This window comes from Hypanus sabinus, chromosome 8, assembly GCF_030144855.1.
Source record: "Hypanus sabinus isolate sHypSab1 chromosome 8, sHypSab1.hap1, whole genome shotgun sequence".
NCBI classification, from domain to species: domain Eukaryota; kingdom Metazoa; phylum Chordata; class Chondrichthyes; order Myliobatiformes; family Dasyatidae; genus Hypanus; species Hypanus sabinus.
This window is the reverse complement of record NC_082713.1, coordinates 160,012,540-160,032,944: the sequence shown is the minus strand read 5'-3', so window position 1 is coordinate 160,032,944 and position 20,405 is coordinate 160,012,540. Positions and strand designations below refer to the sequence as shown.

Here is a 20,405-nt window from a genome sequence, read left to right as displayed (position 1 = left end):
AAAGCCTTTACTTAAGGACAAGCACCAGAAAGTCTGCAGATGCTAGAAATCCAAAGCAACACACAAAAAATGCTGGAGGAACCCCGCAGGGCAGGCAGCATCTGTGGAAAAGAGTAAACAGCTGACATTTCCAGCTGAGACTCTTCTTCAGGTCTGAAAAAGGAAGGGGGAGTAAAAAGGTGGGGGGAGGGTAAAGAGAATAGCTGATAGGTGAAGCCAGGTAGTTGGGAAAGGTCAAGGACTGGAGAAGAAAGAATCTGATAGGCAAGGCTAGTAGGCCTTAGGAGAAAGGGAAGGAGGAGGGGACACAAGGAGGTGTAATAGACGGGTGAGAAGTAGCAAAAAGGTCAGAGTGGGGAATAGAGGAAGGGTGGTAGAGAAATCTGTTTCCAAGGTGGAGAAATTGATATTCATGCCATCAGGTTGGAGATTAACCAAACAGGATAAGAGGTGTTGCTCCATCACCCTGAGGGTGGCCTCATTATGGCACATGGACCAACCTGTCGGAATGGAAATGGAAATGAAGATCAGAATTAAAGTGCTTGGCCACTGGGAAGTCCCACTTGTGGCAGATGATGTTGAAGTGCTCGATAAGGCGATTCCTTAATTTAGTCTCAACAATGTTGAAGAGAGCGTATCAGCAACACCGGACGTTTAGCACATTCCAGTGGAAACGAGAGCAATGTATTCTTTGCCTAGGTCCTTAGACGTACACCTCTTGACTTGTGAGCATCGCTGCAATTATCTCTTTAATATGACTCAATGTTAGAGCGCTTCTGAGATGCGAGACACCTTCATCGTTGCTTTCCCCAATGTATCACTGCACGTTTTCCAAACCGACAGGCACTCCAAACATAAGGTGCACAAACAAGATAAGCAGCACCGAAATGGAACAAAAACAAAAACAAGAACTCAGCAAGCCAAGCAGCATCTGCAGAGGCGAAGGTGAAAGCCAATATTTGGAATCGAGACACTGCAACGGGCTTCCACTTACAATTTCACTGCCAAGAACAAACAATGAAGAACCTCTGATTGAATGTAACTCACTGTCATTGACATAAGATTGTTGCAAAGACATTTTATACGAAAAATATAACTTCACGTCATTTAAGACTTACATTGAATCTTTATTTTAAAGACACAACTCCGTGAATTATAAAGTCTTTATTTTTATGCAATTGCAGATAGCATTTTCTGAAATTGCCTTGAAAATTGAACTAAGATCATTTTACAACTGAAAATCATTAAGCATTTAATAAAAGGTGAAGAAATATGGTCTGTTAACAACATTACTCTGGTGAAAATTGTATGTGTACCAACACACACATTCTAACATCAATATAGAATATCTTGTGGTTATATTCTGTTGGTATTCAAACCAAAATTTGCATTATACTTTCATGTAATGGCTTTATTTATGAGACTTCAGTTACATATTTTGTCTACATTTGCTACAAAGAATTCCACTGAAATATATTTGCATGAATTATAAAAGCCTAGACAGAAGAATTTATTTGTTTTGAATCCTATTAAATTGCAGAAGAAAGTATAAAATGGGTCCATTTATTGGAAGATTTACAGCAACAAACTGATTAAAGGTGCCCTACAGCTGGAGTTAAGTGACCACTTACTTGATCTCTAGGCAATTTTAATGCTGATGCAAATCAAAGATATTCTGAATATTTAAATCATTCAATATGTATTTTGTGTACATGAGTATATACATATTTAAATATATAAACTGACCCCTTGTTGGGTGGTATGCCAACAAGTGGTAGATGACATGTATAAATAATTTTTCTTTGATATTTATTGTTGCATGACATATAACTATTGTGTAAAAGTTTATTAATTTAAATTCATGATGCATTACATATTAAAATAATTGGGCTAAAATTATTCAGTAATTCTGTTAAAATGCAGAGGATAAAAAGGATATTCTCAAGTAATTAAAGACTACTCCAACATTAGCATTCTGAAGATAACATGGCAAAACAGATGAGTGGTTTTTCCATTACAGACTTTGTTTTTTTTTGAACTTAGTACTCATTTGGGTTGGTGGAGTTGTAAACTGTATATACAGTAAAAGGTTTCAGATGTTTTCCTTTTACCAAATGTAATTAGATTCGGGTGGTATGTGACTCTCGACATTCTCCTTAGGTAAAGGCGTACGCTGTCTGTGCTTGAAGCCCGCTGACCTGAGGGTGTTCATTAGACTGGCTCCATATCCTTAAAAAAAATCAACAAAAAGATTCTGAAAACAATGGATTGATACATCTCCAGCATCCGTGCACTTCGTATGATTTTGGAACAGTTGCAAAGCAGACCTGCTGGAAGAATTTTCTTACAGTAAACAGCAGGAATATGTCAACAAAGCTACGCTAAACTGACAGGATTTCAAAAGATCTGTTCTGCATTCAATTTACAGCAATTAGCTACACTCTCCATATAATGAATAATTGATGTTCCACTGAAATTTGGTTTGCAAGGGAAATCAAATACAGCATTAAAGCGTTAACTTTACTCTGGTGCAGAGTTATTGATTGGATGCTTCTCTATAAAATTCAAAGGAAAAAATTACAGTAGTCGTGTAGAAGGATGTCTCATTGTACTGTGATTCTCCTCCTCTCAGAGAGTTGTGGATGTCCCTGAATTGAGTACTTTTAAGACTAAGTGATAATTTTAAGGATGCTAACGAGATATGGGAATCTGGTGGGAAAGTGAAGAAGGAGCATGATTAGTTGAGATTTTATGGAATGGCAAAGCCAACACAAAGGGCTGTATTGTGTTCTCCTGTTTCCATTCCTTTTTCTTAAAATTAGTTAAAAGGTATCAAATTGCTTTGGATTTTATACACTGTTAAGATCAAATACATTGTCTGGATTATTTGGCACAAAAAAGGCTGTGAAATAGATCAGAAGTGCTGCGTACCCTTCTGTTCCCACTTACTCTTGTTACAATGTCTTCCGTGCCAGTCTTCCCTGCATTCACACTTGTTGGGTTCGATACAGGATCCATGTGGTCCACAGTGAGGTTCACAAACAGCTGCGAAGGAGCAAAGCATGAAATTAGAATTTCTCTCCTTTTTTCTTGCAGGACTTAAGATACACTCAGTTTCTCCAAGTATATTAAAGCCTGTTAAAATTGCAGTTGATATGGCAATAAAAGTCTGGTCTGGAAAATCATTGTTTTTACTTTTCAAAATCCTCTCATCTTCACCCAGACACTTAATGTTAAATTTGCTTTTTAGGCTGATGTTAAGATAGCAATATTTCACGTGTTTTATAACTTGTAATTCTTTGAAGTAAACTGTGACAATTGGTCTGAAAGATCGTTTGGACTTGGGTGCTTAATATTGATCATTAATATATCTTATTCATTTAGTTAGATTAGATTAGCTTCATTTTTCCTTCTCTCCCCACCTCCCTTCATGACAGTTAAGACTCCATTGTCAAATCCAAATTAATTCAAAGTTCAAAGTACATTTATTATTGAAGTATGTATATATTATACAACACAGAAAATGCTGGAGGAATGCAGCAGGCCAGAAAGCATATAGGAAAAGAGTTTAGACGACGTTTTGGGCTGAAACATCGACTGTACTCTTTTCCTAGATGCTGCCTGGCCTGCAGAGTTCCTCCAGCATCTTGTGTGTGTTGCTCAGATTTCCAGCATCTGCAGAGTTTCTCTTGTTTGTGATTGGAACACATTAAACAATCTTGGGATTCATCTCCTTACACAAAACTAAGAAACCTCAAAAGGACCCATTAAAAAAAGGACCATCAAACACCCAATGCACAGAGAGAGGGACAGAAAAAAACAAATCACGCGAACAATAAAAGTAAGCAAATAGCTTCAGAACTGAAGCTTTATGAAAGACGTGAAGCCAGGCATCACTGAACTGGAGCAGGCCAGAGCTTCAGTTCATCACAAGTCGAGTAAATGTAGCAAGACCATAGACGGGAAGTGGGACATCACTGCAGGCCAAAGTAGTTATGTTGCATGTGTGAGTTTGAACAGTAAGGTGAGTTACTTACCCCCTTAATTTAATTTTTCTTTGCTAATGATATTGAAATTTTGCTAAAGTAATTCAAACAGTATTTGCATCAGTACCATATAACAATGTTGAATCAAACCAAATTCTCATCTTTCACAAAACTAACTCCAGATTTTCTCTCCTTCCCCAGTGTCACAGAAATCAAAAGCACAACAGATGTTGGAACTTGTAAGTTCAAACAGGAAAAGACTCAGCAATTCTAGGAATTCTCAGCAAAACCAGGAAAAGACTCAATGATTCCATCAATGAAGGGGTTAACATACGAGAAGCGTTTGGCTGCTTTGGGCCTGTGCTCACTGGAATTTAGAAGAATGCTGGGGGATTGCATTGATACCTACCGAATGATGAAAGGACTAGGCAGGGTGGATGTGGAGAGGATGTTTTCTGTGGTTGTGGTAATCAGAACTAGAGGGCACAGCCTCAAAATTGAGGGGTGACCTTTTAGAGCGGAGGTGAGGAAGAATTTTTTTAGCTGGTGTGTAGTGAATCTGTGGAATGCTCTGCCACAGATTGCAGTGGAGGCCAAGTCTGTGCATACATTTAAGGTGGAAGTTGAAAGCTTCCTGATCAGTCAGGGCATCAAAGGATATGGCGAGAAGGCACGTGTATGGGGTTGAGTGGGATGAGGGATCAGCCATGATGGAATGGTGGAGCAGACTCGATGGACTGAGTGGCCTAATTCTGCTCCTATGTCTTATGGTCTTAAGTCAGGCAGCATCTGCAGAAAGAGAAACAGAGTTGAAAGTTCAGATCTGATATAGGGCAATGCATAGTTTCTGCAGAATCTAGTGTATTTAAGATCTGGTGACAGGTCTGCTGAGTGTTTCCAGCATTTTCTGCTTTAATTGCTCATCATGTGATATCATTTCAGAATTCCAGCAAACCCTTCAGAATCCCTGGTGACCTTCCTATGCAGACAATAGCTCGTGGCATGTTATCTTGTAAACATCATTGCCAAGCATAATTCCCCAGCAACTCCTAAGCCAAGAGTAACTGGAATTCATGCTGAATACAGCATGGGAACTGGCCAATTGGTCTACAAACCTGTGCCAAACCAGTTAAAAAGCAAACCAAAAACACCCAAACACTATGTAACCCCCCCCCCCCCACTACCTACATTATGTTCTTATCACTCCATCTTCCTTAATCCATGTGCCTAGCCAAACGTTCCAGGCATCCACCACTTTCTGAGTAAAAAATGTACCCCTCACATCCCCTTTGAACCCATCCCTTCTCAATGCATGCTGTTTGGTATTAGACATTTCAACTCTGGGAAACAGATATTCTCTGTCCACTCTATCCATGCCTCTCTAGTAAACCTCTATCACATCTCCCCTCAGCCTCTGATACTCCAGAGAAAACAACCCAGGTTTATCCAATCTCTCGTGATAGCACATGCCCTCGAAATCTGGTTTGAGAAAACAACGGGGAATGGCTTGACCAACTTTCCACCCAAGTGATGTAGCTGGAAATAGAAAACTTGATACAAAGTTACTTTATCCAGATCACATTTATTCACTGGCCAAAAAGGGTGAAAGTGGTTTTAATCAGAAAAAATGTATTGTACGAGTCAAGTCACTTTTTATTGTCATTTCGACCATAACTGCTGGTACAGTGCATAGTAAAAACGAGACAATGTTTTTCAGGACCATGGTGTTACATGACACAGTACAAAAACTAGACTGAACTATGTAAAAAACAACACAGAAAAAAACTACACTAGACTACAGACCTACCCAGGACTGCATAAAGTGCACAAAACAGTGCAGGCATTACAATAAATAATAAACAAGACAATACAGCAGTAAGGTGTCAGTCCAGGCTCTGGGTATTGAGGAGTCTGATAGCTTGGCGAAAAAACTGTTACATAGTCTGGTCGTGAGAGCCCGAATGCTTCGGTGCCTTTTCTCAGACAGCAGGAGGGAGAAGAGTTTGTATGAGGGGTGTGTGGGGTCCGTCATAATGCTGTTTGCTTTGCGGATGCAGTGTGTAGTGTAAATGTCCGTGATGGCGGGAACAGAGACCTCGATGATCTTCTCAGCTGACCTCACTATCCGCTGCAGGGTCTTGCGATCCGAGACGGTGCATTTTCCAAACCAGGAATTGATGCAGCTGCTCAGGATGCTCTCAATACAGCCTCTGTAGAATGTGATGATGATGGGGGGGGGGGGGGGGGGGGGTGGGGTGGGAGATGGACTTTCCTCAGCCTTCGCAGAAAGTAGAGACGCTGCTGGGATTTCTGATGATATCAAATAAGCTTTCCCTTTTTGCTGCACTCAGTTATACTTTCCATTGGATTCAGTTCTGCTGATTCATTCCCCCAGCTGCAGTCCCAGAGTGTGTTAGAAGCAGAACACATTTTAAAATACAGTACTGAATGAAGCCAATGTTAGGTTCACCTCTGATGTCCAAAGATCACTGATCATAATCTCTAAGACCATTTTGCAATTTTTGGATACCAATGTATGCTAGAAACTACTGTGGTTTAACATTGCTGAAACAATTGGAGAGTTAAAACACTCAGAACGTTAAAGGTAGCTTTGAGATTAAAAGTAGCTAAATGCCGGGAAAGTCATCACAATTAAATATTTTATTAATTTCCTTGAGAGAATTCTTTCAATGAAACACAATAATAATTGGCCTTTAAAGCTCACCCGGCTTCACCAATCACCTTCTAACTTGTCCTCCTTCTCCTCCCCACACCCTTTGCTGAGTTCTTCCAGCATTTTGTGTGTGTTGCTATAGTTTGCATGTTGCAGACATTTTGTTTTTATTCAGTGCATTCATATCTGGGCATTGGAGAGTAACATTTAATCGTTACTTTGGAGCTAAGCAATCCTTGCAGAATCCTAAAACAAATCAACCCCCACACCCCCCACACCACCACCTTTCATTCTGGCTTCCTCCCCTTTCCTTGCCGGTCCTAATGAAGGGTCTCGGCCCGAAACGTCAACGGTTTATTCCTCTCCATGGATGCTGCCTAACTTGCTGAGTTCCTCCAATATTTGCGCCAGTGAAAGTGGGATCTCCCAGTGGCCACCCATTACAATTCCACTTCCTATTCCCATTTCGGTACGTCTATCCACTGTTGTGAAGTGGCCACACTCAGGTTGGAGGAACAACACCTTATATTCTGCATGGGTAGCCTCCAACCTGATGGCATGAACATAGATCTCTCGAACTTCTGGTAAAGCCCTCCCCTTCACCATTTCACATCCCCTTTTCCCTCTCTCATCTTATCTCCTTGCCTGCCCATCACTCCCCCCTTTTCTTTCTTCCATGGCCTTCTGTTCTATCAGAACCCCCTTCTCCAGCCCTGTATCTCTTTCACCAATCAAGTTCCCAGCTCTTTACTTCATCCCTCCCCCCTTCAGGTTTCACCTATCACCTTGTGTTTCTCTCTCCCCCCCCCCCCCCCCACCTTTTCACTGTACTCCACAGCTCTTTTTTTCTCCAGTTCTGCTGAAGGGTCTTGTCCTGAAATGTTGACTGTACTTTTTCCATAAATGCGGCCTGGCCTGCCGAGCTCCTTCAGCATTTTGTGCGTGTTCCTTGGATTTCCAGCATCTGCTGATTTTCTCATTTCCTTCAACATTTTGTGTGTTGCTTTGGATTTTGAGCATCTGCAGAATTCTGTGTGTTTATAACAATAATGGGTCTTTATTTTAAAAAAAGAGCAAGATACTCACGCTTAGAACACAGGTCACCGTGGTAACCTTTAACACATTTGCATTTGTTTCTCCCAGTGCATTTTCCTCCATTTCTGCAAGGTTGCCGACATTTACCTGCATCAAAGAGAGATCTACATGTGAGTTTCAACTCTTATCAACCCCATACCTCACAGCAAATCCAAAAAAATAAACTTACATTAGACATAACCAAAATCCTATTAAAACCTATCGAAATCAGTTTATGAAAAATATTTTGTATGCAGATGCAATATGGGAGCAGAATGAACTATATTTCACACAAACAGTTCAGGACGAAATAGCTGATAGTCATGTACAAGTAATAGACTCGTTCATAAGTACATCAAATGCCTGAACTAGAGGGCATATCTTATGAAAATAGGAGAGCTAAGTTTTGCCAAAAAGAAAGCTTTACAGTGAAATGAATTAGAATGCAGTACGAGTTTAATTGAGGGGTCAGAGAAGTAAAGGGTTGAACTATTAGTTGAGAAATTAAAGTGTAATTTCTTTTTTTTTGCTTTAAAAAAAAAGATTTGGCTCAAAAGTTTGAAACGGAAGAAAGGAACTACTTATAGGCAGTGAGAAAGGAAGTGGCAGGAGTGGTAGAGGTGGAAGGGCTAAGTTTACAACATAGCAGCAAATGCACAAAACTATTAGGAAATCCCCTGGTGCTGAGAAAGCTATTGGGTGAAGGGAACAGACCATGGGACTTAGAAGGGAGAACCACAATGACACAGTGAATGTTCAGCAGTGTGAGTTCAATTGAGGGCAGAGGAGTAAAGGAATTACCAGGCGGTAGAGCATGCACCAAGATTCAGTCATGTCTAGGATGCTCATGGACTCATTCAAAACAAACTCCTGGTTGAGGCATAGACACTTTGCAAACAAAGAAATTCACAAAGAGCAGAAAATGGAGAAACAGCAACATACAGTTAAACATACATCAGGATAGGGAAAGATGCTGAGTGACGTATCCACTCAGAGAATCCCTCTGCTGGAAAACCCCCAGTGAAGTTCAGATCCAGGGAGATTCCAGGGCAAACCAGCAAAGTAAAAGCTACCAACATGGAGATGTAGCTGAATAGAGTTTTCATGTTTAAATATCAAAGGTTTAGGGAGAGTATAGCATAAATACGAGGAAGTCTACAGATGCTGGAAATCCAAAGCAACGAACACACAAAATGCTGGAGGAACTGAGCAGGGTCAGGCAGTATCTATGGAAGTATATAAACAGTCGATGTTTTGGGCCGAGACCCTTCTTCGGAAAGGAAAGGAAGGGGGAAGATGCCAGAATGAATAGGTGGGTGGAGGGGAAGGAGGATATAAGGTCATGGGTGAAGCCAGGAGGATAGAGGACATAAAGTGCTGGAAAGGAAGGAATTTGATAGTTGAGGAAAGTGACCACAGGAGAAAGAGAAGGAGGAGGGGAAGAATGAAGGTTATTTATGCTTCAAAGGAATTGCCAGACTAAGAGCCATCAGTAGACAGTTGTCATCTAGGAACTGATAAGAGGGAATTGAAAGGATTTTCATTTATTGGCTGAGGAAAATGGGGTGGCATAGTAGTGTAGTGGTTAGCACAACGCTTTACAATACCAGCGATCCAGGTTCAATTCCCACCTCTGTCTGTATGGAGTTTGCCTGTTCTCCCTGTGACTGTGTGGGTTTCCTCCCACAGTCCAAAGATGTACCAGTTGGAGGTTAATTGGTCATTGTCAATTATTCTGTGACTAGCTTAGGGTTGAATCGGGGTTGCTGGGCAGCATGGCTCAGAGGGCTGAAAGGGACTATTCTGCACTGTATCTCAATAAATAAACATGAACTCTTTTGCCATAGGAAGTGACTGAGACTGGATGCATTTAAGTGTTCACAGAGGCATGTGAGAGAGAAGGGAATAGATGAGTAAAGGTTGATACTGACTGTTCTCACACAGATCCCCTTCATATCCTGGAGGACAAATGCATTTGTTAGGATGGAAGCAGGTTCCACCATTGTAACAGGTTGAGGTACAGTTTGCTGAAATAAAACAAAAAATTTAAGAATAAGATGGATGAATTAATTCCTAATGTAAAATATTAGACCATTTAAAAAAATCACATTTCAGAACATTGCCCATAAGATAACTTACAAAATTGTGAAGGTCCACTCAGGCACAAAATTCAAATGCAGTCCAACACAACAAATCTAAACCTGACTCAGGACAGATCAACTCCCCACTCCTCCTCCCACCGCACCCCCCCCCACCCCCACTAGAAGAATCTCAAACTAGCTACTCGTCTGCCGTAATACTAATTAAATCATCCTGACTAAGTAAAGTATTGAGCTAGACCAACAGCCCCAACTGTTTTATGAGGTTATATACCCAATTCAACCAGAACCTAACAAATATAAATATGAAAATGCACATGATTAGTTTGGTTTGGGCACCTCGGATCTAAATTGTTGTCCTTTTTTTTAAAAAGAGTTTCAATCAATTACTGCTTGAAAATTATTCCCCTTTGTTTTGGTATTACTAATAGCCCAAGGTACAAGAATATGCAAGGTCGACAATTCCAAAAATGGCTGTCCTCTGCTCAAGTACAAGCGTGTTCTAAAATCAATAACTATTTGGGCTTGCATTTATGAACTACCTAATTCTATCCTTCTTAGACCTAAATTGGATCATTTCCATTAGCCAATATTGAAATTCATTTGGTACAATTTTGCCTACTTCTATAATGCTTCCAACTTCATTACTCACAATGACATCTCTCTTTGGAGATGTGGTTTTCTGTCCTATCACTTATGTAATTTGTAAGCATGATCAAGCAAAGACCCTGTGGAATTCTATTTGGCATGGTCTGCCAATGTAAGTAGTTCTCAATGATCCTGCCTCCTGCTGCTCAGTTTTCTTGTCAGGTCAACAAAAGTTTGTAACTTGAAAAAAACAATCAAGCTCAGCTATATTCCTTTTGAAGATTTTAATCAAATACCTCCTGAAGATAAATAATAAATATAAATATTCCTCTGTGCAGTACTTTCACAATCCCTTGAAAAATTATGCTCATTGGATTTGCTCCTGGACCAGTGTGGATAACTTCACTCACTACACAAGCTAAGGACTCTACAACTCATGTTCTCAATATTATTTACTATTGTTATTTATTTATTTGTATTTGCATAGTTTGTCTTCTTTTTGCACACTGGTTGCTGGTCAGTTTGTGTGTAGTTTTTCATTGATTCTGCTGTATTTTTTTGCCCTACTGCGAATGCCTGTGAGAAAATGAATCTTGGGGTAGTATATGTTGGCATATACAAAGTTTAATAATAAATTTACTTTGAACTTTGACCTATCCTGTACATATCCATTCTAGCTCTTTTTGATCAACTGGAAATGTTCAAGATGTTTAGTCACTGCCCTTGATCAGATGTAAGTAATATTTTAATATTTGATGCTTGTTTCTTTCAATATCCTTGTTTTACAGTTTGTATTTTTTGTTTTTCTTATACTACTTCCCAGTAGCATTTAAATCTTTATAAGTTTAATTTTTCTTTTTGTTTCTTATTGCTCCTTCCTCTTTTCTGGCTGCTCTTCAGCATCTGGAACCTTTGCTTCTCTGTGTTATAAACTGTTCTGTATCATTGTTGATATTTTAAAATGTGCACAGCGAGCATAATCTACAAACAAATATGTCCATTTTGCTATACTCAGTGTCTGCTCCATTGCCTTGCTCACGTGTAGAATGTTTGTGGCCATTTTGTGTTGTTCTCTTTTAGTACACTACGCTGAATTTGTTCACTTTTTCATTGCTATTGGATTCACTTGCATTCATAGACATTCATTAACCAGAACTGCCTCAATTCAAATCTCATAATCTCCTGCTCCCACAGAAGTTCTAGGAAATATTGCTGCAATAAATTGCATATCACAGTACAAAAATGTGCTAACTTTCAGTGATGAACTAATTCCCTTATGTCAATATGGAAGTTAAAATTCCCATATAAAAACTGCCCTACCTTCATAAAATTATGAAGCATGGTAAGCCTCAGTTTACTTTTAACAAGCTCCAAAAAGGAATAAAAAAACATCTTATTGGAACTTGCTTGGCTTCTCCAGCATGCTTAAACTTTTTGCCAAACTTTTCTTTCTGACTCCAATCCAGGCCCGCGCTACTGACTTTAAATCTCCTCTCCCTATATCAATCCTGTTGAAGCAGCTGCCAACTTTAAATCATAAGTCTGGACTGAAACTAAAGGCAGGAGGGAAAGTTGTTACTTAAGTGTCAGGCTGCTGGAAGAGACAAGTAACAACTGGAAGGAGACCACTGATTTTCAACAGATGTAAGTGTCACTTTTTCTACTGCAACTGTTCACCAGATTCGGTGCGTGTGAGACCTTGGTGTTAAATTTGACCTGGTGGTGTTCAGTGATTACACGCCAATAGCATTCTGTAGCGGAGATATCTATGATTGCGCACAAAGGAAATCACCCAGCTAAATGTGAGAGTTCATCTCCTACCTTTATCACAGTTAATACCAAAGTATCCAGGAGGACAGATGCACAACCCTGGACTGACACACAGTCCTCCATTCAGACATCTGGGGATGCACAGAGCTAAAAGAAAGAAGAAGGTTAAAGGTATTTGTAGAATATACAGAGTTGGAGATCAGCATGTCCTAAAATTCAATGGTTGAAAGGTTCATTTTATTGTCAAAGAATGCATGTACAATACAACTCTGATATTTGACTTCTCCAGGTAACCATGAAATACAGAAAAACAGCTAGAACATCAAAAACCCAAACATCCAACACCCTCCCTCACAAAAAAGCAACAATAACATCAAACCTCCAGCCCCTCCTCACAAAAAAACAGCGACAATAGCACCTAACCCCCAACCCATCTCTGACACACAAAAAAAATCAACAGATCACTCAGACAGAAAAACATCAACAAGAACATCAGACCCCAAATCCCCGACCCCTCCCTCGCACAGTTCATCATTTAAATATATGCTTCGCTCAAGAAGTTCTTTTCACGCATCCCCTTGCTGGGTCCAAATTCTTATGCTCTCCGTCCTAACTTTTAGGTCATTCAGATGAGATGTTATACTGGGGCCCCATCACTTCTTTCGGCTGAGAACTAAAGATCCCATGGTGCTATTCAGGACTTCTTGTCAGAGTGGTCATTTGAATCGGGAGCAAGTTACAGCTTGTGATTCAGCTGGGAGCTCAGAGAATTCGACCGTGTAGATAGGATTTAAGCCTACCTGGTCAATACCTGTGGAGGAGGGGGAACTGCGCAGGCGCGAGTGACGTCAGCGTCGAGCGCACACTTTAAAAGGCAGGACTTCTTTTCAGAGCGGGCAGCGGAGTCCGTGGAAGCAGAGTCCTGGGTTTTGGCTAAGTGGGCTTCGGCGTAAGGGGACTTTGGTAAGCTCGCTGAGGGGAAGAAGGTAAGGTCGCTAGGTGCTTTTTAGACATTCTATTAATCCAGTTCAGGTATGGGGGAGACAGTCAGAGCAGTGGTGTGCTCCGTATGCAGTATGTGGGAGGTCAGGGTCAACACAGTTGTCTTGTCCCTGATGACCACACCTGCAAAAGGTGCGTCCAGCTGCAGCTCCTATCAGACCGAGTTAGGGAGTTGGAGCAGGAGCTGGATGAACTACGGATCATTCGGGAGGTGGAGGCAGAGATAGATAGGAGTTATCAGGAGGTAGTCACACCAAAAAACCAAGAAGTAGGCAGATGGGTGAGGGTCCAGAGAGGCAGGGGGAGCAGGCAGAGAGACCAGAGCACCCCTGCGGCCATTCCCATTAACAATAAGTATACCGTACTGGATACTGTTGATGGGGATGATCTACCAGGAATGAGTTGTAGTGGTCCTGTCTCTGGCACAGAGGTTGAACCCTCAACTAGAAAGGGGAGGAGGGAAGAGAAGAGAGCGATAGTTTTAGGGGACTCTATAGTTAGGGGGGCAGACAGGAGATTTTGTGGGGCAGATCGGGAGTCTCGGATGGTATGTTGCCTCCCTGGTGCCAGGGTCCGGGACATCTCAGATCGGGTGCAGGCTATTCTTGAGAGTGAGGGCATGAACCCAGATGTAGTGGTCCATGTAGGGACTAATGATGTAGGTAAGGTGAGTGAGGGGGTCCTGCTTAGAGAGTTCAGGGAGTTAGGAGTGAAGCTGAAAGGCAGGACCTCCAGGGTGACAATCTCCGGATTGCTACCTGTGCCACGTGCGAGTGAGGCGAAGAATAGAATGATTATGCACATTAATACGAGGCTGAGAGCATGGTGCAGGAAGGAAGGGTTCAGGTTTTTGGATAATTGGTCTTTGTTCCAGGGACATTGGGATCTGTTTCAAAGGGATGGTCTACATCTGAACCAGAGGGGTACTAACATTCTTGCAGGAGTATTTGCCAGTGCTGCTCGGGGGGGTTTAAACTAGATGTGCAGGGGGCAGGGATCCAGATCCAGAGGGTTGGTCAGAAGGTGCATGGGGTTAAATGTGTACAAGGTTTGGGTGATCTTGAGAAGGTCATCAAAATTCAGGGTGCAATTTGCCCGATGGAAATTCAAGGAGCTGAGTTAGGTACAGTAGACAGTGTTTTAAGCAAAGAGAGGAGGAATGGGCTAAGAATTCTATACTTGAATGCGCGTAGTGTCAGAAATAAGACAGATGAAGCTCAGATTAAAATGGGGAACTACGATATTGTTGGGATAACGGAGACATGGCTGCAAGGGGATCAGGCCTGGGAATTGAGTGTACCAGGGTATACGTGCTATCGTAGAGACAGAAATATGGGAAGAGGGGGTGGGGTGGCCCTGTTGGTGAGGAATGAGATTCAGTCCTTAGCAAGAGGTGACTTGGGAACAGGGGAAGCAGAGTCTGTGTGGATTGAGCTGAGGAACAGTAAGGGTAAAAAGACCCTAATGGGTGTTGTGTACAGGCCCCCAAACAGTAGCGTGGATATTGGGTACAAGTTGATTAGGGAGTTAACATTGGCATGTGCTAAAGGTAATGCAGTCGTTATGGGACATTTCAACATGCAGGTGAACTGGGAGAATCAGGTAGGTGCTGGACCCCAGGATAGGGAGTTTGTGGAGTGTCTAAGGGATGTATTTTTGGAACAGCTTGTGCTTGAGCCAACCAGGAACGAGGCTATTTTGGACTTGGTGATGTGTAATGAACAGGAATTGATAAGTGATCTTGAAGTAAAGGAGCCATTAGGAAGTAGTGATCATAACATGATAAGTTTTTATCTACAATTTGAGAGGGATAGGGGCAGATCAGAGGTGTCAGTGTTGCAATTAAATAAAGGAGACTACGGAGCCATGAGGGATGAGCTGGCCAAAGTTAAATGGGCGGATGCCCTGGCAGGAAAGACAGTGGATCAGCAGTGGCAGATATTCTTGGGCATAATACAAAAGATGCAAATGCAGTTCATTCCAATGAGAAGGAAGGATTCAAAGAGGGGGAAGGGGCCACAGTGGTTGACAAAGGAAGTCAGAGATTGTATAGCATTAAAGAAAAAGAAGTATGACAGGGCTAAGATGAGTGGGAATACAGATGATTGGGAAAGTTTTAAGGAACAGCAGATCTTAACTAAAAAAGCAATATGGAGAGAAAAAATCAGGTATGAGCTCAGTCTAGCCAGGAATATAAAAGGGGATAGCAAAAGCTTTTTTAGCTATGTGAAGAGAAAGAAGATAGTTAAGAACAATGTTGGCCCCTTGAAGAATGAATTGGGAGAAATTGTTATGGGAAACAGGGAAATGGCAACAGAATTTAATGCATACTTTAGATCTGTCTTCACCAGGGAGGACACAAGCAATCTCCCAGATGTATGGATGGGCCAGGGTCATAAGATATCAGAGGAATTGAGACAGATTGACATTAGGAAAGAAACTGTGATGAGTAGACTGGTAGGACTGAAGGCTAATAAATCCCCGGGTCCAGATGGTCTGCATCCGAGGGTTCTAAAAGAGGTGGCTCAGGAAATTGCGGATGCATTGGTAATCATTTTCCAATGTTCCTTAGATTCAGGATCAGTTCCTGAAGATTGGAGAGTGGCTAATGTTGTCCCACTTTTCAAGAAGGGAGGGAAGGAGAAAACGGAGAACTATCGCCCTGTTAGCCTAACGTCAGTCGTGGGGGAAGATGCTTGAGTCCATTATTAAGGACGAAATAGTGGCACATCTAGATGGCAGAAATAGGATTAGGCCGAGCCAGCATGGATTTACCAAGGGCAAATCATGCTTGACTAATCTGTTGGAGTTTTTTGAGGGTGTAACAAGGATGTTAGATGAGGGTAAGCCAGTAGATGTTGTGTACCTAGATTTTCAGAAGGCATTCGATAAGGTGCCACATAGGAGATTGGTGAGTAAAATCAGAGCTCATGGCATTGGGGGCAGGGTTTCAACATGGATAGAAAACTGGTTGGCAGATAGAAAGCAAAGGGTAGCAGTGAATGGGTGTTTCTCAGACTGGCTGGAGGTGACTAGTGGGGTACCACAGGGCTCTGTATTGGGATCACAGCTCTTTACGATTTATGTCAATGATTTAGATGAGGGCATTGAAAACTATATCAGCAAGTTTGCTGACAATACTAAACTGGGTGGCAGTGTGACATGCGAAGAGGACGTTAGGAGAATACAGGGAGACTTGGATAGGCTGAGTGAGTGGGCAGATACTTGGCAGATGTCATTCAATGTGAATAAATGTGAAGTTATCCACTTTGGAAGCAGGAACAAGAGGGCAGAGTATTGTCTGAACGGTGTCGAGTTAGGTAAGGGAGAAATGCAAAGAGACCTAGGAGTCCTAGTTCACCAGTCAATGAAGGTGAATGAGCAAGTGCAACAGGCAGTGAAGAGGGCAAATGGAATGTTGGCCTTTGTTACAAGGGAAATTGAATACAAGAGCAAGGATGTTCTTTTGCATTTGTACAGGGCCCTGGTGAGACCACACCTGGAATATTGTGTACAGTTTTGGTCTCCAGGTTTAAGGAAGGACATTCTGGCAATTGAGGAAGTGCAGCGTAGATTCACTAGGTTGATTCCTGGGATGGCAGGGCTGTCTTACGCAGAGAGATTGGAGAGATTGGGCTTGTACATGCTGGAATTGAGGAGATTGAGAGGGGATCTGATTGAAACGTTTAAGATAATTAAAGGATTTGATAGGATTGAGGCAAGAAATATGTTCCAGATGTTGGGAGAGTCCAGTACCAGAGGGCATGGATTGAGAATAAGAGGTCAGTTATTTAAAACAGAGTTGAGGAAGAGCTTCTTCTCCCAGAGAGTTGTGGAGGTGTGGAATGCACTGCCTCGGAAGGCGGTGGAGGCCAATTCTCTGGATGCTTTCAAGAAGGAGCTGGATAGATATCTGATGGATAGGGGAATCAAGGGATATGGGGACAAGGCAGGGACTGGGTATTGATAGTGAATGATCAGCCATGATCTCAGAATGGCCGTGCAGACTCGAGGGGCCGAATGGTCTACTTCTGCACCTATTGTCTATTGTTTATTTTGAGAAAGGTCCAAGTAGCACCACCAGCATTCTGGACAATACTCAGCCTCTCTCAACATTACTGAAACTGGTTGTCACATTGCTCTTCCTGGGTGTTCACTCTGTGCAAACTGGCTGCTACCTCCTTCCATTGCAGCTGCGTCTACACTTCAAAAACAAATCTGATTGATTCGAAAGGTACTCGGGAGATCCCAAAAGATGAAAGCCTCCAAGAGGACCACAAACTTGCCGTACGGTTTGGAGGCTTGCATGCCTCAATGACCCAGAGGCCTATTTTGGCTGGAGTCAGAGTCGTGTGCTTTGGCTTTTGATAGGGGTCACCCGGGCCAAACAGGTCAGAGGGTAGAGGCCACACTAAGAGTGGTCCACTGGTCCTCCAGGTTCAGGGTTTCAGCTCAGGGCCAACAATGCTGACTGGTCAAAAAAAACAGCAATGAAGAATCCTCCTATATCCCTGAGCAACTGTACGGACAGATAGAAATCGAAGACTTTCGTTGCTGCCCTAAACACCAGCAGCATAACAGGCAGTAAGTAAGTAAAAGATGAAAGCTTCTATTTAAATGCAGGTCTTTTTATTAAATGAGGCAGCAGGTAAATTGCTCTCAAGACACTGCCAATAATGATGGAGTGAACTGCCGGACTAATCACATATTCGATGTTCCAAATTAAGGACCGAAAGCAGCTTTAATCTGGCCAACCTTTAGCCTGTCTGTGCACTCTCTGAGTGAAAAAATGGGAAGCCAACACCAGGTCGAATTATTCAAATTAAGAAACGAAATATGTTACTTCTGTTCAGTTGATTCATCGTATTCATTCTTTTTTCTATCTTTACCAAGTGCTCAAACCCTCCCTGACAAGTCCTCGGTAACCCACATTCCTCCTAGTATCCAGCCAAAGGTGACAGCAATGCTCCTGATGTATTGCTGAACAAATCTAGGAGACCATAAAACCATAAAACATAGGAGCAGAACTGGGCCATGCGGCCCATTGGGTCTGCTCTGCCATACCATCATGGCTGATTTATCATCCCTCTCAACCCCATTGTTAGCCGGCTGGTGGTGTAATGGCATCCACACCAGACTTCGAAGTGAGTGGTCCTGGATTCGAATCCAGCCGACTCCTTACACACTTTCCATCCAGGCTGGGTTGAGGGTCGAGCTAACAGGTTAGCCTCGTCTACAAAAAACAGATAAAAATGCTAAAGAAATAGCAAGTTTGCCGCCCGATGCACCAAAAGGCATAGAAAGGAACTACAACAACAACCCCATTCTCCTGCCTTCACATCGTAACCTTTGACACCCTGACTAATCAAGAACCTATCAACTTCTGCTTTAAATATACCAAATGGCTTGGCCTCCACAGCCACCTGCAGCAATAAATTCAACAGACTCACTCACCACTCACTCACCTTCCTTATCTCTATTCTAAAGGGACACCCTTTGATTCCGAGGCTGCCTTTTAGTTAGTTCTAGACTCTCCAACTGAAGGAAACTACAAGATATGTAACATTTCAAGGCCTGCTCAATCCCCGAGCATGGTCCATTTTTATGCTGTACATCTAAAAGGAAAACTTTATAAAGTACTGATATTTCAGAAACTTGAACAATTATCATCTTGATAGGAGGTGGTGTCCAAGACGATCAGAGGCATAGACAGAGTGGACAACCAAGACTTTTTTCCAGGGCAGAAATGACTGATACAAAGGGGTACAACTTTAAGAATATTGGGGTAAATCATAGCAGGGAATGACAGAGGTAAGTTCTTTACACAGAGAGTAGAGGCTAAATGGAATGCCCTGCCAGGAGTGGTGATAGAGGCCAATACATCAGGGGCATTTAAGAAACTCTTAGATAGACACATGGATGACAGAAAAACAGAGGGTGATATAGAAGGGAAGAGTTAGATTGATCTTAGAGTAAGTTAAAAGGTTGGGCCAAAGAGCTCATACTGTGCTGCAATGTTCAATGTTCTAATTTTTCCTGTTGTAAACATCAGACAACTGGGGCAGGACATAAACAGCAGGAGGAAGTGCCTTTGTAAGCTGAAGAACCTGTTTCTGGACTGTCCTGTTGTATAGGAAAGGTGTGGGAGGCAAGATGGGAAGCAGGCGAAGGAACAAACTTAAAATACAATATGAAATATTTACATTACCACACATAGGTAAATTAATACAACATATTTCACTCTTTGAGCTCTGTGCACTTATACCAGAAAAGAATAGAAAGACCAAATATAATGATCAAGGTGAACATTGCCAAAATAAATTTCACGCTTTAAGTTATCCAATTTCAAACCTTAAACTTGTGTGACATTTAAACTTTACATATCTGAGAAGTTTTATTTTTTGAGTCAATAAATGTCTTTTCCCCAGAAATCTGGATGAGGGCAAAACGTGCCCAAGTGATCATTATTGTTTCCTTGCAGAAATCTACTCTTGCACCCAATGTGAAACATTGGTTATGTACCCAAGGCCACCAGGATAGGCATCGCTGAGTTGGCCGCTGTTCATTCAGAGTAAGAGGACTGCTTATTTTTCCTTACAGGATACTGCTGAAATTGAAATATTTTCTTAACATAATACTTCATTTTAATTCCCTCTTTTTGGCTTACAAAATAGCTCAAATAGTTTTAGTTTAATTTGTTTATTTTTTTTCCACAAATTTATTCTCCTGTTCCTTTAATCTTCTCACTTCTTGAGGCTCTCTACATCACATCCCTGCCAAGAGGCCAAACAATACAGCTCTCTGACTGGCTGCTAGAAAGTGTGCAAGAGCTGCCAGGTGATTTGCCTGCCAACATTCCCTGCCTTCCCTGGATAGCTTGAAGCAACAACTCGAGGGAAAGAAAAACAGTCTCCATGTAGAGAAGACGGTGTATTAGTTACAGAACTGATCAATCTTTCACATTTACAAAAAATACATTCATCTTATTATAGCGATTTTTTAAAAAGATCACAATTAATGATGGCCTGTGGTTTTATTTCTGTTAAACGTTACCTTTTTCACAATGAGGTCCATAGAATCCATCAGGGCACTCACAAACCTGTCTCTCTGTACAATAACCTCCATTGCGACATCCCCCCGGACACTTGGCTTGGCACATAAAGAAATTTGTAAATTTTTAATATACAGATGTAATTATTGTTATACTATATA

General features: G+C 41.7%; 1 protein-coding gene across 1 annotated transcript in view; it reads right to left on the bottom strand.

Moving 5' to 3' along the window:
- Positions 1 to 616: 616 nt before the first annotated feature.
- wif1 (wnt inhibitory factor 1) overlaps positions 617 to 20,405 on the bottom strand; it is a 42,244-nt gene continuing 22,455 nt past the window's right edge. The window contains exons 5-10 of the mRNA XM_059976584.1: positions 20,247 to 20,342; positions 12,243 to 12,338; positions 9,666 to 9,761; positions 7,747 to 7,842; positions 2,950 to 3,045; positions 617 to 2,229 (exon numbers count right to left, since the gene is read on the bottom strand). Coding sequence (XP_059832567.1) covers positions 2,108 to 2,229; positions 2,950 to 3,045; positions 7,747 to 7,842; positions 9,666 to 9,761; positions 12,243 to 12,338; positions 20,247 to 20,342 — 602 coding nt within the window. The 3' untranslated portion in view covers positions 617 to 2,107. The remainder of the gene's footprint in view (positions 2,230 to 2,949; positions 3,046 to 7,746; positions 7,843 to 9,665; positions 9,762 to 12,242; positions 12,339 to 20,246; positions 20,343 to 20,405) is intronic.